This window comes from Triturus cristatus, chromosome 7 (assembly GCF_964204655.1).
Source record: "Triturus cristatus chromosome 7, aTriCri1.1, whole genome shotgun sequence".
In the NCBI taxonomy this organism is placed as follows: Eukaryota; Metazoa; Chordata; class Amphibia; order Caudata; family Salamandridae; genus Triturus; species Triturus cristatus.
The window spans coordinates 482,981,936-482,996,609 of NC_140590.1; the positions used below are offsets into that span (position 1 = coordinate 482,981,936).

Sequence of the window (14,674 nt, forward strand, 5' to 3'; positions counted from 1 at the left end):
CTTCTAATCTCCTCAACATATCGCCCTTCCTGTCCTAAGGAAAATAATGGGTGGTTCTATAGACCAGGCCATAAACACAAACCAAAAATGGGAACTGCCAGTGTGCCATCCATCACCTCACCTGTTCCCTTGCTTTTTCATTTCCTTCATAGTCTTCAGCACAGAGTAAAGGGAATCGCTGGATGACTGGGAAGAGAAAAAGGTGTATCTTGTTATCCTACCAACCTTTGTACTTTGCAGATGCACTAAATCAAGAAGTATTGTGTTAGAAGTGACTTCTCAGCACATTCATAACCCCTTACCTCCAGTACGTGCACAGCATAGGCGGGGTAAAGCAGAAGGAGCCCAGTTACACTCTCTCCCTGATAATAACGTTGCAGGCTCATGAAATGGCGGTCCCAAAACTCTGCAGAAGAATCAGTCGATAATCCTGTTAGTGAGTGTCATTAAAATGATGTACTCGCAACACATTTTTAATTTGGTGTAAATCTGTATATTAGTTTTTGATAAATGGTCATTTAAAGGGTGTCCATAGTGGATATGTTTGGGTGAACAGCTAGAGATATCTGGTATCGTAGTACGTCCGCAGATCCAAAATAAAAAAATACTCAACTATGATCAGTGGCGCAGCTAGGCCTTAGGCCCCTGCGTTTGCCGCCCGCGGTGGCCTGATCAAAGAGCGGGAGGGGGGTGGGAGGTTGGTGCTGGCGATTCATGCAGCTGCAGGTAAGAGCTGGGGGGGGAGGGCGTGGTGGCACTGCCGTGATTCTTGCAGCAGCGATGGCCGCAGGTAAGAGCGGGGGAGGGCGGCTGCCACCCCAAACCTCGTGCCGCCTGGAGGGGTCTGCTCCCACCGCCCCCCCCCCTCCCCAGCTACGCCACTGATTATGAGGGAGTGGGGAGCTTTTTTTCCTGTCAGCCATTTCAGTACAGCAGATCTTGAGATGGATCTGTAGAACTGAAACACGTTGATTGACCGGGCGCAACATTGTTAGAAAATGTTGCCGCTGCCTTTAAAGGTATAGGGGACATAATCCTCGATCTCTTAAAAAAGCACTATATGGCTCATTAGGAGGAAAGGTGAGGACACCCTGACCCATGTTGGGTGGCTTCAAAGGGACCCCCACTGGTGCTCCGCCACTCCGATGCTTAAGAATATTTAAAAATAATATTTCAGATATAGATCTCCAACACAACTTCAGGACCCAACGAAGCCCCAATGTAGTTCTGCGGTTTTGTGACATGCAGAAAGTTTTTCCATCATTGTGTTGCGGTCCCATGCCAGCTTTGTTTGCAGGTACAGAGTCTGCAGTACCGTTCAATGTACTACAGTACCAACACCAGTGAATCATGGATTTATTGACGTTGTTTTAAGGAAGTATGGAATGCATTTCAGTAGTTTCAAAAAGATACAAAATATTGTTATGGCTCTTTTTAAGCATGAAATCGTTTTTAAATTATACAAAACAGCATAATGTTTTCACGTATATATTACTCAAATAAAACATGAAATTCATCAAACTATAAGGCACTATATGTTTAACTTTAAATGATATTTCTATTTGAGACTATGAGATTCAATTATTATATACAATTGATGAGAAGGTAGTTTTGGGGAACAGCTTAACTACAATTCACCAAATCAATGCAAATAGTAGATTTCCATGCTCATTCATAACCATCTACTGTTTGGCATCTGCTGATAAATGCTACCCTGCATTCACAATTGAGTTTAGCTTTCATATGTACAGAAGGCTTCTTCAGGCACTAAATGAGGAGTCCACCCTTGAGAGGATGGAGAATTTCGTGACGGGGTAGATCCTAAACATTGTCAAAACTATAGGTAAAGCTGGAGCACAAGCAGTATAATAGGCCACTTGTCTCATAGAGGAGTAATAGTAACCAGGCAAACTACAGACCCTGGGATTGGTGGTTCTTTTATACTTTCCACCGCTCAAATGTTGTTAACACACATACTAGAGTAATAAAGGAACTCTTGTTTGCCCTGAGAGACACAAAAGTTTACTCTGATCTCAGTGCTACTTGCGACTGGTCAGACCCTCACATCATTACTTTCCAAATACCACACATGAAAAGGAAAACAGCCGCACAATCAATCAAACCCAGGAAATGGGTTTGTGACACCAAAGGGCTCAATATGGAGAATCTGGTAGCACGATGTAAGAAGGATCTGCAACCTAACGACCTGACAGAAGTCAGTGAACTTGCAGAATACTACAACACCACGATGTTGAAAATAATTGAGGATATAGCCCCTTTAAAACTCAAAAGAATGCCAGACAAAGATAAAAACCCTTGGTTCAACCAATCCCTCAATGAAAAAATAGGTTCACTCAGATTAACTGAACGCAACACCCTTCAGCACCCCTTCTAAAACAACTAAGACAGAACTGAAACGCCTACAATAAAAGTAATCTAAAATCAAAAAAGGACTTTTTTAGAAGAGAACTGGATAATGCAAAAAACAAACCAAGGAAAGTCTTCAAACTGGTAAAAGAGCAATCCAATAAAATGGCCAAACCTGCACTAAAATCACCAAAACCTAACATCAGTTGAGAAGAATTCTCTTCCTTTTTTTACAACCAAAGCCAAATCCCTGGAGTTGAAGCTCAAAAATGATGTGGAGAACCATAACAGCCCTGCAGATAAGCCTCACTCTCAACCAGTTCTGTTAACGCCTAAAAACAATGCATTATGGCCAGACTTCAAACTATATGACGACAAAGATATTGCTAAAATATTCTCAACGATAAAACCAAACAACCATTTCAATGATCCCCTACCAGCAAAATGCTGGCCCACAATAAACCATTTGCTCATCCCCAGTTGGACAAAGATTATTAATGCTTCACTTTCGCAAGGCTCATTACCAGACTGCTGAAAAACAGGGCAAGTCATTCCAATCTTAAAAAAACCTACAGAGAAACCCTCAGACCCCAACAACTTTTGTCCAGTATGAACCATCCCTATGCTTGCTAAAGTTATGGAAAAATGTGTTCAACAACAATTAAGCCAACACATCACAGAATTCAAACTTCTGAATGACTACCAATCAGGGTTCATACCTAATCACAGTACTGAAACAGCAATTCTTCACATAGTAGATGACGTTCTACTTGCCCTAGACCGCAACTAAACCTACCTTCTAATTCTGCTCGACCTTTCATCTGCATTCGACACAGTAAACCACTGAACGACTGAAGGAAGAGATGGGGTTAGCAGGCAAAGTCCTAGAGTGATTTAGATCCTTCTTAGAAAACAGATCACAAAGATTCATGGTGAAACAAACCCTATCAGCATCAGCCCCAAATCCTATTGGTGTTCCACAGGGATCAACACTATTCCCCAGTCTATTCAACCTATATATGGAACCTCTAACAGAAATCTTACAACAGGCAAACATCTCCTTCCACATGTATGCGGATAACACACAGTTATATATCAAGATCTCTTCGTGGAAGCGAGCAACATCATGAATCAGGCGTTTAAAAAGGACCGTTCATTGGCTAACTAATAATCATCTCAAGCTTAACCCGCATACAACAAATTCCTTCTGATCCCCTCCCAAAAAGGTACGACGAGTAAAATGGAATGGACCTAGCTGATCACTGCGATAAACTGTACCCCGAATCTAGTAGACTCAGCCATGTCTCTTGGAATTGTGTTAGACAAAGACCTGAACATGTGTTCCCAAATTAACACAATGGCAAAAAATGCCCGCTTCCATTTAAGCTATCTTAGAATACTGAAACCTTTCATAGCTACTTCAGACCTCAAAATGGCAGTCCAGGCATTAGTAATCTCGAGGATAGAATACAGATGCAGAACTATAGCAGGACTACCCAAGATTTCTACAGCCCCACTAAAAGCATGTCTTAATGTGGCCACAAGACTTATTACAAGCTCCAGAAAATTTGACCTCATCACACCTCATCAAAGCGCTTAATTGGCTACCTTACGAAGCAAGAATCCAACTAAAGATGGCATGTATCACACACAAAGCGATTCCCGACAAAACTCCATTATACCTTTCCCAGAAAATCACATTGTCAGGAGGCAGCGGAGTCTCGTGGAGCCATGGAGATCTCTTACTGAAACCTGTCCTATTCCGTAAGAAGAGAATGTATGACAGAGTTTTCTCTGAATCGGCCCCAAGAATTTGGAACTCACTCCCACCGAGCATTAGAAAAATCGCGTCCACTTCAGCTTTCAAAAAAGAAGCCAAGACCTTTTTTATGAGCAAATTCCTCCCATAATAACAATTGACTATACGCTATTGGTTGCTTTCATGATCACACACCCTTTAATACTAATCGATCGCTTGAAATCATCAGGACTTTATATATGATGATGAAAATGATCAAAGCACAAATTTTCTCTCTAAAATCTATGCATACATACTGATGATCTTGTAGCACAATTGTATCTCTAAAAATGTTGTATGCCGGTTATTTGATTAGTATCATGTCAAACTTACCGTACCAAGATTAACAATATGTAAATGTGAAGCGCTCGGATACCCTCTTGGGTCATGTCCGCGCTATATAAAACACAGCATAAATACATGAATAAATAAACCAACACATGTATGTTTCACCTTTCATGTGGATAGGCGGCAGCTCTATTCTTTTTAAAATCTGTACTGCAAAAAGTATATAAGACTTCAAATAAAAGCCACTTTATAATATCAAAACTAGGCTTGTTCCACCAAATACATCCTGCATAAAATTCTAAGAAAGATGGCAAATGTCTACATTGTGCACCAAGTTCTGTTACAATGGACAACAAGACAGAGTACCAAAATGCCAGTCACATATTCAGGTCTATTTTAAGGCATAGAGTAATCAGATGCCAGCATGAAATCTTTGAAGAATGTACAAATAGCCAGATATAGGTCTGTAATTCAGAACTCTGCTCAGAAATTTAATTGAGGAGTGAAGTGGTCCATAGAGGTTCAAATGGTCGATGTCTCCAGTGCCACCCAGCTGCAAAAATCTGGGGGTAAGTCGAATCAGCAGGATAACTAACATACCTTGCCTCTTCCTGATAAAAGAATCAAAAACATCAGATTCCTTCATTGACTATATGTTTTAATGTTGTTACAGTGGCCCACAATCTACTTATCACCATGAGGCCCCTCAAAACTCGCTGCTTTGTACCTTGAAATGCCCCGTGATAAAAACCCAGTAAAGTGATCCAAGAATGCCAAAATGTCCCAGGCTTATTGCAAAATGTGTAATTGCTAAGGTCCCAATTGAAGAAGCATGCATGATCTGAAGGTTTCAAATGGCTGCAGTAGTTTCAAACATTTGCCATTAACAACACTGAGAAAGTGGAGCATTCTACATGTGCGGTCGAGGCTGCTATTGTAACCTCCAATAGTCTTTCTTTCACCATCTTGTTTTACATTTAAAGTTTACCTGCATAACAGCTGGAGCTAAGGAAAAGCCTTTCCCTTCGGAATGCAAGAACTTGGGTGCTGGATAATAAAAACAATAGACTAGAAAGAATCATCACTGCTTAACCCCTTCAGTGCCCCGCCCTTTCCCCGCCCTGTGCCGGGCATTACATTAGCGGGCGGGGTTCATGACGAGATAGTCTCGTCATGGGCACAGCGCAACCGTGCTCCATGACGAGACTATCTCGTCATGGGCACTGAAGGGGTTAAGGAAATATCCTTGGTGGGAAGACGAGAACAATAGGCATAGTGGCCCTGGTAAAGCACTAAAGCCTTGTCACTCTCAGATATACCATTACACTTTCAGAGTGGGGGTGCGCACATCACATTTTTTTTAACTTTGTTTATGCAGTTTAAAACAACAACTATGTGGTTGTAAACAGATTTCAGCAGAACTTAATCTACACAGTTTCCATAGAATAGCAGTTTCCATTGACTCATCAATCATGAACATCCGCTAACGACAGCATGTGTAAGGAAGCACATACATTTCTAGTAAATATGAGGAAGCCATACACTAAGCAGTATTACAAATCAATGGGATCCTTACTTTACGTTTCTCTATCACTATCGGTGGATTCATTCTATCCAGTCCCATTTCCAGCTGAGCTAAGAAGTTTCCTACATAATTCTCTCCAGGTTGCAATGTCCTCTGCTAGTTTCTCATCCTTTCTACATGCTTTCATATGCAGCTCTTCGATAAGAGACCATTCACGCAGGTCCCTCATCCATCTCTCCAATGTGCTTGTGTACTCATCCAACCTATAGCTACCCTCCGTTTGGCTAATACCAAGGTCAATTGCAGTAATTTATATGCCATTTTGTGTTTCTTGGTCCTCGGACTTGCCCAAAAAGACAATGAGCTGGCTTAGCCTCCACACGAATACCAATTCCCTCACTCACTTTCGCAACCACACTGGCCCAATACTGCTGTACCTCTGTACATTCCCATGCTAAATGCAGGAACCCTACCTGAGCCCTGTTACATATGGGGCATTCTAGAGGACGACGTAGTCTAATAGGGGTCATGTACACCCGCTGTAGGAAATTAAAGTGCATTAATTTTAAGCTTGCGTTACAGGATACTGTGCGTGTCAATGTGCACGTACTGCGTGAAGGCATGCCCGACCTAGAGATCGGGCATGCCTTCACGCAGTATGCCATGCGCACTGCAGTTCTTCCTGTATTTCTCCCGGACCAGCGGAAGTAGTGGAGCCAGGCCCAGGAGCAGGACAGAGGAGACACCGATCTGGGAGGAAGGTAAGTCTCCTTACACCGGTAAAGTCTGCTCCCCTGCGTAAGCGGAGTTTTGGAAAACTTCGCACTCTAAATGGAGTGCAGAGTTTCTAAATCCCGCAAGCTTCACTGGCGGAGCGGACTTCACTGCCCGCCCTTAAAAATAAGGAATGAGTCAGCCATTTAGAAGGAAAGTGGTAGGGGAGTAGTATGTCTTCAATGGGTGCATTTTGGAGCACATCTTCCCAAACATATAACTAAAGAATGGTGTGGTAAAGTACTGCCATTTAGAAAGAGCAAATTTTTCATATAAATGGTCTCTTGAAAATGGTCACAAGCTACCAGAATTTTAACTGTTTACTATTCAATATTTTTATTATTCATGTATTGTTGTCTTTTTTCCTTGTGTATAAGTATAGTTCATAAAACCTGCACTGCATCTCTGAAATATTTCCAAAACATTACATATCAGTAGAACTATGTCATGGTATTCATGTTAAGATAGCCAAACCAGACAATGCATCAAAAACTAATGCAGCCTTGAAGCAGGAGTAAACAGGGGAACATGCTTTGATTTCTCAAAAAAAAACATGCGTTGTATGTGTGTTTAAGGACACAGCCAATCCAGTCTTCTGAAATGTGTCTAGGCATTGGAATTTGTAATGGAAAGGCATGATTCCAATACAAATCATGTGCTAGTCTGTGGACACTCAGCTCCGCCATTGTGTGAGGCAGTGCGTTGTGCAGGGCAATCTAAACAGAGTGCCAGCACAGAAGATGAGGGCAGCACAGGCCAATGGCTCCGATATGGTAGGCATGGCTCGGGGCTGTGTTTTTGCCTTGCGCAATGCGGCACGGCAAATCTAGCTGCTGTGCTGCTTGGAAAATAATTGAATATACTCCACTGTATACTAAAGATGGTGATAACTGCTGTAGTTGACACAGAACCCCCTACCTGGAAAAATATCTTCCAATATATTAACAACCCTGCAACAAGGACCCATTCTCATCTGAGGGAGTTTCAAAGTAAACATGAGTCAGCTCAGAGGTATCTCAACATCATTAGCTCAAACATTCAAGCCTACTACGCCCAAAACCTTTGATAAGTCAAATAACAGTAGGAAAACTAAATTTGCAAAGTATTCAAAGAAAATACATTAAATCCTGGATAAGACATGGCCAGAGGAGTGAAAACTTGCAAAGTTTTTTCGTCTTCAAAACTTTACGACCTTTGCGAAAGTTGCAGACCTTAAGCTGTGAAAAAAAAATATGCAAAGGTAGGTTTTGTGGAAAACAATCTCTGCAATGACTCAACTTTAAAGGAAGAATTGTTCTGCAAAATAAGTTACTCTAAGCAACTTGTTCAGCAAGCAAATCTTGTGATGTTTACACAACTTTTCAACCTTTGCAAAGAGCACAGTTTGAAAAATGTGCAGCTGAGATTTTGATTTCATCTGCTTCTAGATATGGCAGCAAGCCCAGACGGTTAGATGTTTAGTACGATGTTAATTTTATTTTCAAAAATCTTGTAAAAGGAAAACAGACATGAAAGGGAGACCATAGAAACCTTTATTGAAACTTTCCAAGTCAGTGTTCCACCTATTTTGCCCTAGTCTACAGGAAAGAAGAAGTATTCCAGAGTAGTAGCTGAAAAAGGGACTAGATAATGGGAAACAGAAACCAACTTTCAGCTTTATTAAAAGGTTTCAGGGAATGCTCTGAGGGTCTATTACATTTAACAAATCTCTCCCTTATTCTATTCAATAAGGTTGAAACTAATGACCGATTCTTAGCAAATACATAATAAGTAGGATGGCCTGCCCACATTACAAAGAAAAACCTACTTCAGAGGATGAGTTAAGAAATGGCAGCAAGGTATTCTACCAGACACACATGTTGGAGTGGAAAAGGTCAGATGGGGCACAGTAGGCCGACACCACTGAGCCAATGAAATTCCAGTGATCTTGACGATCTAGGTAATATGACATACGAGAGACTTTCGAGTCTCCTAATGAGTGCATATTTTGTCCAAAGTTGGGGCCCTGTGTCAGTTCCCGGCAACAGTGAGTGTTGGACCCGACCTCGTAGAGTGGCCCTCCGTGCCCCCGCACCACCGAAACCTGGTACCTGCAGCCCAAGCACACGGCCCAGCCGACCCTCCCCACCAGGACACACGCACCGACCCGGACATCCCCGTCCATGGCCTCTCTCCTTTCGGCCACCCCGGGCCCGCGTGCCCACTTCATGCACCAAGATGGCCGCCCGGCCCCAGCGCGACCCGGGCCTAGAGGCGCCACTCCGGCTGGAGGACATCCCGCTTCCAGGGGATGAGAGAGGGAGGAGCAGTATCTATCGCACCTCTGAAGCCCCCGGGACGATGGGTTTCGATCGGCCCTCCGGCCTCCCTGAGGGCTGGCTCCGTGCCTGCTGGGTGTCTGGGACTCCTCCCGACCCGGCCCTGAAAGGATCAAAAGACAATAGCAGGAAATCCCGACAAGCGACCCCCAGGTGACAAGACCCCTGCCTGCACAGACTCCGGACATCAAAGAGGGGTCGACCTATAACAAGGGGTGCTCTGGGTCTGTCCGGCAGATTCGACGCTGGAACAACGAGAGCCTGCCGACGTGGTCGCGGCTCCTGGAACTTGGACCCTCCTGAGCCCTGCTGAGTGACTCGCGGCTCCCTGAAGATCGTAAGACCTCCGAACTTGTACCTGAGCCCTGCTGAGTGACTCGCGGCTCCCTGAAGATCGTAAGACCTCCGAACTTGTACCTGAGCCCTGCTGAGTGACTCGCGGCTCCCTGAAGATCGTAAGACCTCCGAACTTGTACCTGAGCCCTGCTGAGTGACTCGCGGCTCCCTGAAGATCGTAAGACCTCCGAACTTGTACCTGAGCCCTGCTGAGTGACTCGCGGCTCCCTGAAGATCGTAAGACCTCCGAACCTGTACCTGAGCCCGCTGAGTGACTCGCGGCTCCAACAGACTCTCACGGTCCCGCCGGACCCGACTACAACATCGTATCCCCCAGCTCAAGGATTGTGAGCTGTGCGCCGGATACGTCCCTGCTTTGAACCTTTACCAGAGACTGTCCCGCTACCCCCTACCCCTTCCGAGACTCTTGAGCCCGTGCTCACCTTGTACATATTTGCAGTGATAACCTACTTGATAAAGATTGTTTTCTCAGAATACCCGGTGTGGTCACTCTGTGTCGTGTGGTGCCAGAAGTACGATCCTAGATACGAGATTCCTCCCCCTGGGGAGTCTCCCGCCAGTGCCCGGCTACGATACTTTGAGGGTGGGTCTCAGGGTAGTCAGGACCCCTTCCAATCTCCTCTGAGGTCGCCGTCTAACATTGGTGGCAAGCGACGGGATTCGGGCCCATCACCTAGAGATCGTACCGTGAACAACAGAAGCACTACCGACAAAGATGGCAGAAGGAAGCGCCGTGAGCCCCGCAGAAACCAACGCCAACAGGGTGTTCCAGGTGGAGCATCTAGAAGAATACACACACAAAGAGCTAAAGCAATTTTGCAAAGAACTTAAAATCGCTACCACTGGTCTCAACACTAAAGAGGATTTGCAGAAAGCACTGAAAACTTGGGTGGAGACCGGGGCCTCCCGCCCGGAAGGCACGGGGGAGCGCCCCGACGAAGCCGAACCCCCCCAAAGTGAAAGCAGTAGCAATCAGGTGCGAGGCATCGTACCAGACGGGGGCCTATCCCCGGAAGAGCTCGCGGACAGAGAGAGAAGCCGCAATCATGAACTCGAGTTAGCCAAACTCAAAATCGAGGGCGAATTGAAGTTAGCGGAAAAAAAGCTAGCAGTAGAGCAAATGCGTGTACAAGGCGAACTAGAAGAAAAGAAGCTCCAACGGGAGCACGAAGGAAGGAAGCTCCAACTAGAGCACGAACGCAGCTTGAAAGAAATCGAGCTCAAGGCCAGAAGCGAGGAAGGAAGGCCCCCGGGAAACCGAGAGACGGCCTCCCCAGCGGAACAGAAGGTCCACATCCCCAAGGATGTGGTCAAGGAATATTATAAAAACGATGACATTCAGCAATGGTTCAGGGCCTACGAGGTCGCCATGACCTCCCATCGGATCCCGCAGAAGGACTGGGGGGCGGGGTTGTGGGGGCGGTTTCTGAGCGAAGGAAGGGACACCCTGCTCGACCTACCCCTCTCCCTGCAGACCTCCTACAGCCACATGAAAGAGGCTCTACTCACAAGATACGGCCTCACCCCAGAAATGTACCGTCAGCGATTCCGGGACTGCAGGAAGATCCCGGGCACCACCTGGGTGGAGTATGTAAACTTTTTCAGTCGGGCCTTCGATGGGTGGATCAAGGGCAGCAAAGTCACCACCCTTGCCGAACTCACTGACCTCATGTTGTGGGAACATCTGGCTGCGAACTGCTTCATAGAACTACGTCAGCATCTGCTTGACAGCAAGCTCACAGATCCCCGGAAGCTGGCTGTGGAGGCCGACCGCTGGACCAACACCCGGGTCTCCCGGGGCATGGTAGGAGAGTACCCCCGAGCCAGTCAGGGACCACCCCGCCAGAGAGGGGGAGGGAACCAGGGAGGGCCGAGAGAGTCCCAGCCTAGCCCCCCGAAGACACAACCTCCACCTTTCCTGGCACCCCCCCCACCGGTGACAGGGCCCCCTGGGAGACGGGGACACCGGGTGACCGTCACATGTTTCCGTTGCCAGAAACCCGGGCACTATGCCAATGACCCAGAGTGCCCCATGGCCACCCAAGTCTCCCCTACCACCCCTGCGAGACAGATAGCCAACGTAGCCCTGGGGGAGGAGGTTGAGGGAGCTGAGGAGTGGGAACCCGCAGCGATGGCCCTAGTATCCCTGGGAGATAGGGAGATGATCCCTGGTAGCCTCCTACCCTCCAACACACAGAAATACGGGCAGCTCGTCAAGATCAATGGCCACCAGGTAGAGGCCCTGCGGGACACCGGGGCCAGTATCACCGGTGTCCTCAGGCACCTAGTCCCCGAGGAGCAGATCCTCCCCAACGTCTTTTGCCCCGTAATATCCGCAGACAATAGAGAAAGTATGTCAGGTAGCCCTGGTGCCGTTTGAGTGGGGAGGGGTGATAGGTAAACTCAAGGTGGCCGTAAGAACCTCCCAGCCGGTCGACTGCCTCTTAGGGAACGACCTGGAGAGTTCTCCCTGGAAGCACGTCGAGCACAAGGCCCACCTAGGAATGATGGGACTCCCCGAGTGGGTGTGCGCCACCACCCGATCTATGTCAGCCCGACTCACTCCCCGGAGAGAAGTCGAGAGCACCCCGATCGAAGAGACCAGTACTGTCCCCGCCGAGGGTCCTCCCGTCCCCCCATCAGAAGGGTCCGTCGCCCGCGACGAACCCGCACCATCCGACCCCGCCCCGGTCCCCGAGTTGGGAGATCTACCCGAGTTGGCCCATTGGCGCCACGAGGGCGGGCCCACTCGGGAAGAATTTTGCCGGGAGCAAGCCACTTGTCCTTCCCTGGTCGGGCTGCGGCGCCAGGCCGAGGGCCAAGCCGCAGGTGACCAGACCGGGACGCACCGAATCTATTGGGAAAATAACATCTTGTACAGTGAGCAGAAGTCGGTGGAGCTGGGATCCGGACGGGTACTGGTGGTACCCCTCCGCTTCCGAGATTTCCTCCTGGGCTTAGCCCACGACGTCCCCCTCGCCGGCCACCTGGGTCAGGACAAGACCTACAGCCGTCTCGTGACCCATTTTTACTGGCCTAGAATGAGAGCAGCGGTAGAAGCCCACTGCAAGTCCTGCCCCACGTGCCAGGCTAGTGGGAAGAGTGGGGGAAAGCGCAAGGCTCCCCTCCAACCCTTCCCGGTCGTCAGTACCCCTTTTGAACGAGTCGGAATCGACATCGTGGGATCACTGGACCCCCCCACCTCCCAAGGCCACCGTTTCATCTTGGTCCTAGTGGACCACGCCACCCGCTATCCTGAGGCTATTCCCCTACGCACCATTACGGCCCCCGTGGTGGGCCGGGCCCTGATGAAGATCTTTTCCAGGGTGGGTTCTCCCCGCGAGGTCGTGAGCGATCGCGGCACTAATTTTATCTCGAAGTACATGACGTCCCTGTGGCAACAATGTGGGGTGTCCTATAAGTTCACCACCCCGTACCATCCCCAAGGGAACGGCCTAGTAGAAAGGTTTAATAGGACTTTGAAAGGGATGATCGCTGGCCTAGAAGAGCCCCTCCGGCGTAAGTGGGACGTCCTGCTCCCCTGCCTCTTGTTCGCTTACCGGGAGGTCCCACAGAAGTCCTTAGGGTTCAGCCCGTTTGAATTACTCTATGGACACCCCGTCCGAGGTCCCCTCAGTTTGGTTAAGGAAGGGTGGGAGGCGGCACCCCAGACCACCCCCCGAGATGTGTTCCAATACGTCCTGGCCCTCCGGAACCAGACCAGGAAGTTCCGAGAACTGGCCGAGGCCAACCTGGAGGCAAGTCAAGAAGAGATGAAGCGCTGGTACGACCAGAATGCCACTCTGGTCGAGTTCCAGCCGGGCCAGCAGGTGTGGGTCATGGCCCCCGTGAAGCCTGGCGCCCTCCAGGACAGATGGACTGGGCCCTACAAAGTGGTTGAGCGGAAGAGTCAAGTCACATACTTGGTGGACGTCCAGTCGCCTCGGGATCCCCTCCGGGTCCTGCACGTGAACCGCCTCAAGCCTCACTTCGAGCGGACAGAACTGAGCCTCCTGCTGGCCACCGATGACGGGGCCGAAGATGAGTCGGATCCCCTCCCGGACCTCCTGTGTGTCAAGGAGCAGGATGGCTCCGTGGAAGGAGTGAACCTCTCCCCAGCCCTCACTGCCCAGCAACAAGCGGACTGCCGCCAGCTCCTAAGACAATTTTCCGACCTCTTCTCCCTGACCCCCCGGGTCACCAACTGGTGTGTTCATGACGTGGACACCGGGGACAGCCCGCCGGTGAGACACCGAGCCTACCGGGTTCCTGACCGGGTCCGGTCCTGCATTCAAGCGGAAGTCTCGAAGATGTTGACCCTGGGGGTGATCGAGCCCTCTGACAGTCCCTGGGCCAGCCCCGTGGTCCTGGTCCCGAAGGCAGCGGCCCCCGGTGTCGCCCCCGAGATCCGATTCTGCGTGGACTACCGGGGGCTCAATGACGTTACCCGAGCCGATGCCCACCCCATTCCACGAGCCGACGAACTCATTGACCGACTAGGGGCAGCCCGGTTCCTCAGCACATTCGACCTCACCTGCGGATACTGGCAGATTGCGCTCACCGACGGGGCCAAGGAGCGGTCCGCTTTCTCCACCCCCGATGGGCACTACCGCTTCCGCGTAATGCCCTTCGGGATGAAAAATGCCCCGGCCACTTTCCAGCGACTGGTGAATAGGGTACTGGCCGGGCTAGAGCAGTTCAGCGCGGCATATCTGGACGACATCGCTGTCTTCAGTTCAGAATGGAGTGAGCACCTCCGGAGGGTGCTAACCGGCCTGCGCCAGGCAGGCCTCACAGTAAAAGCCAGCAAGTGCCAGATCGGGCAAGGATCCGTAGTCTACCTGGGGCACCAGGTCGGGAGCGGCCAGGTCGCCCCTCTACAGCCAAAAATCGACGCCATCCTGGCCTGGGAACCACCCATCACCCAAACGGAGGTCCGAGCCTTTCTGGGACTCACGGGCTACTACCGAAGATTCATTCGGGGGTATGGCAGCCTTGTCGGCCCTCTCACAGAACTCACGTCTAAAAAACAGCCAAAGAAGGTGCAGTGGACAGCTGCCTGCCAGGAAGCTTTCGATGCCCTAAAAAAAGCCATGTGTACTGCCCCCGTCCTCCAGGCTCCCGACTACGCCAAGGAGTTCATAGTCCAGACCGATGCCTCCGAGCATGGCATTGGGGCCGTCCTGTCCCAAGTGAATGACCAAGGCCTAGACCAGCCCGTCGCCTTCCTCAGTCGGCGGCTGTTGC

At 49.1% G+C, this 14,674-nt stretch overlaps 1 protein-coding gene across 3 annotated transcripts in view; it reads right to left on the reverse strand.

The window, feature by feature from the left end:
• LOC146809955 (testis-expressed protein 47-like) overlaps positions 1 to 14,674 on the reverse strand; it is a 166,171-nt gene that overhangs the window by 39,184 nt on the left and 112,313 nt on the right. For all 3 annotated transcript variants that reach the window (XM_085616818.1, XM_085616816.1, XM_085616817.1), the window contains exons 3-4: positions 303 to 406; positions 122 to 186 (exon numbers count right to left, since the gene is read on the reverse strand). In XM_085616818.1, the coding sequence (XP_085472944.1) occupies positions 122 to 186; positions 303 to 406 (169 nt within the window). The remainder of the gene's footprint in view (positions 1 to 121; positions 187 to 302; positions 407 to 14,674) is intronic.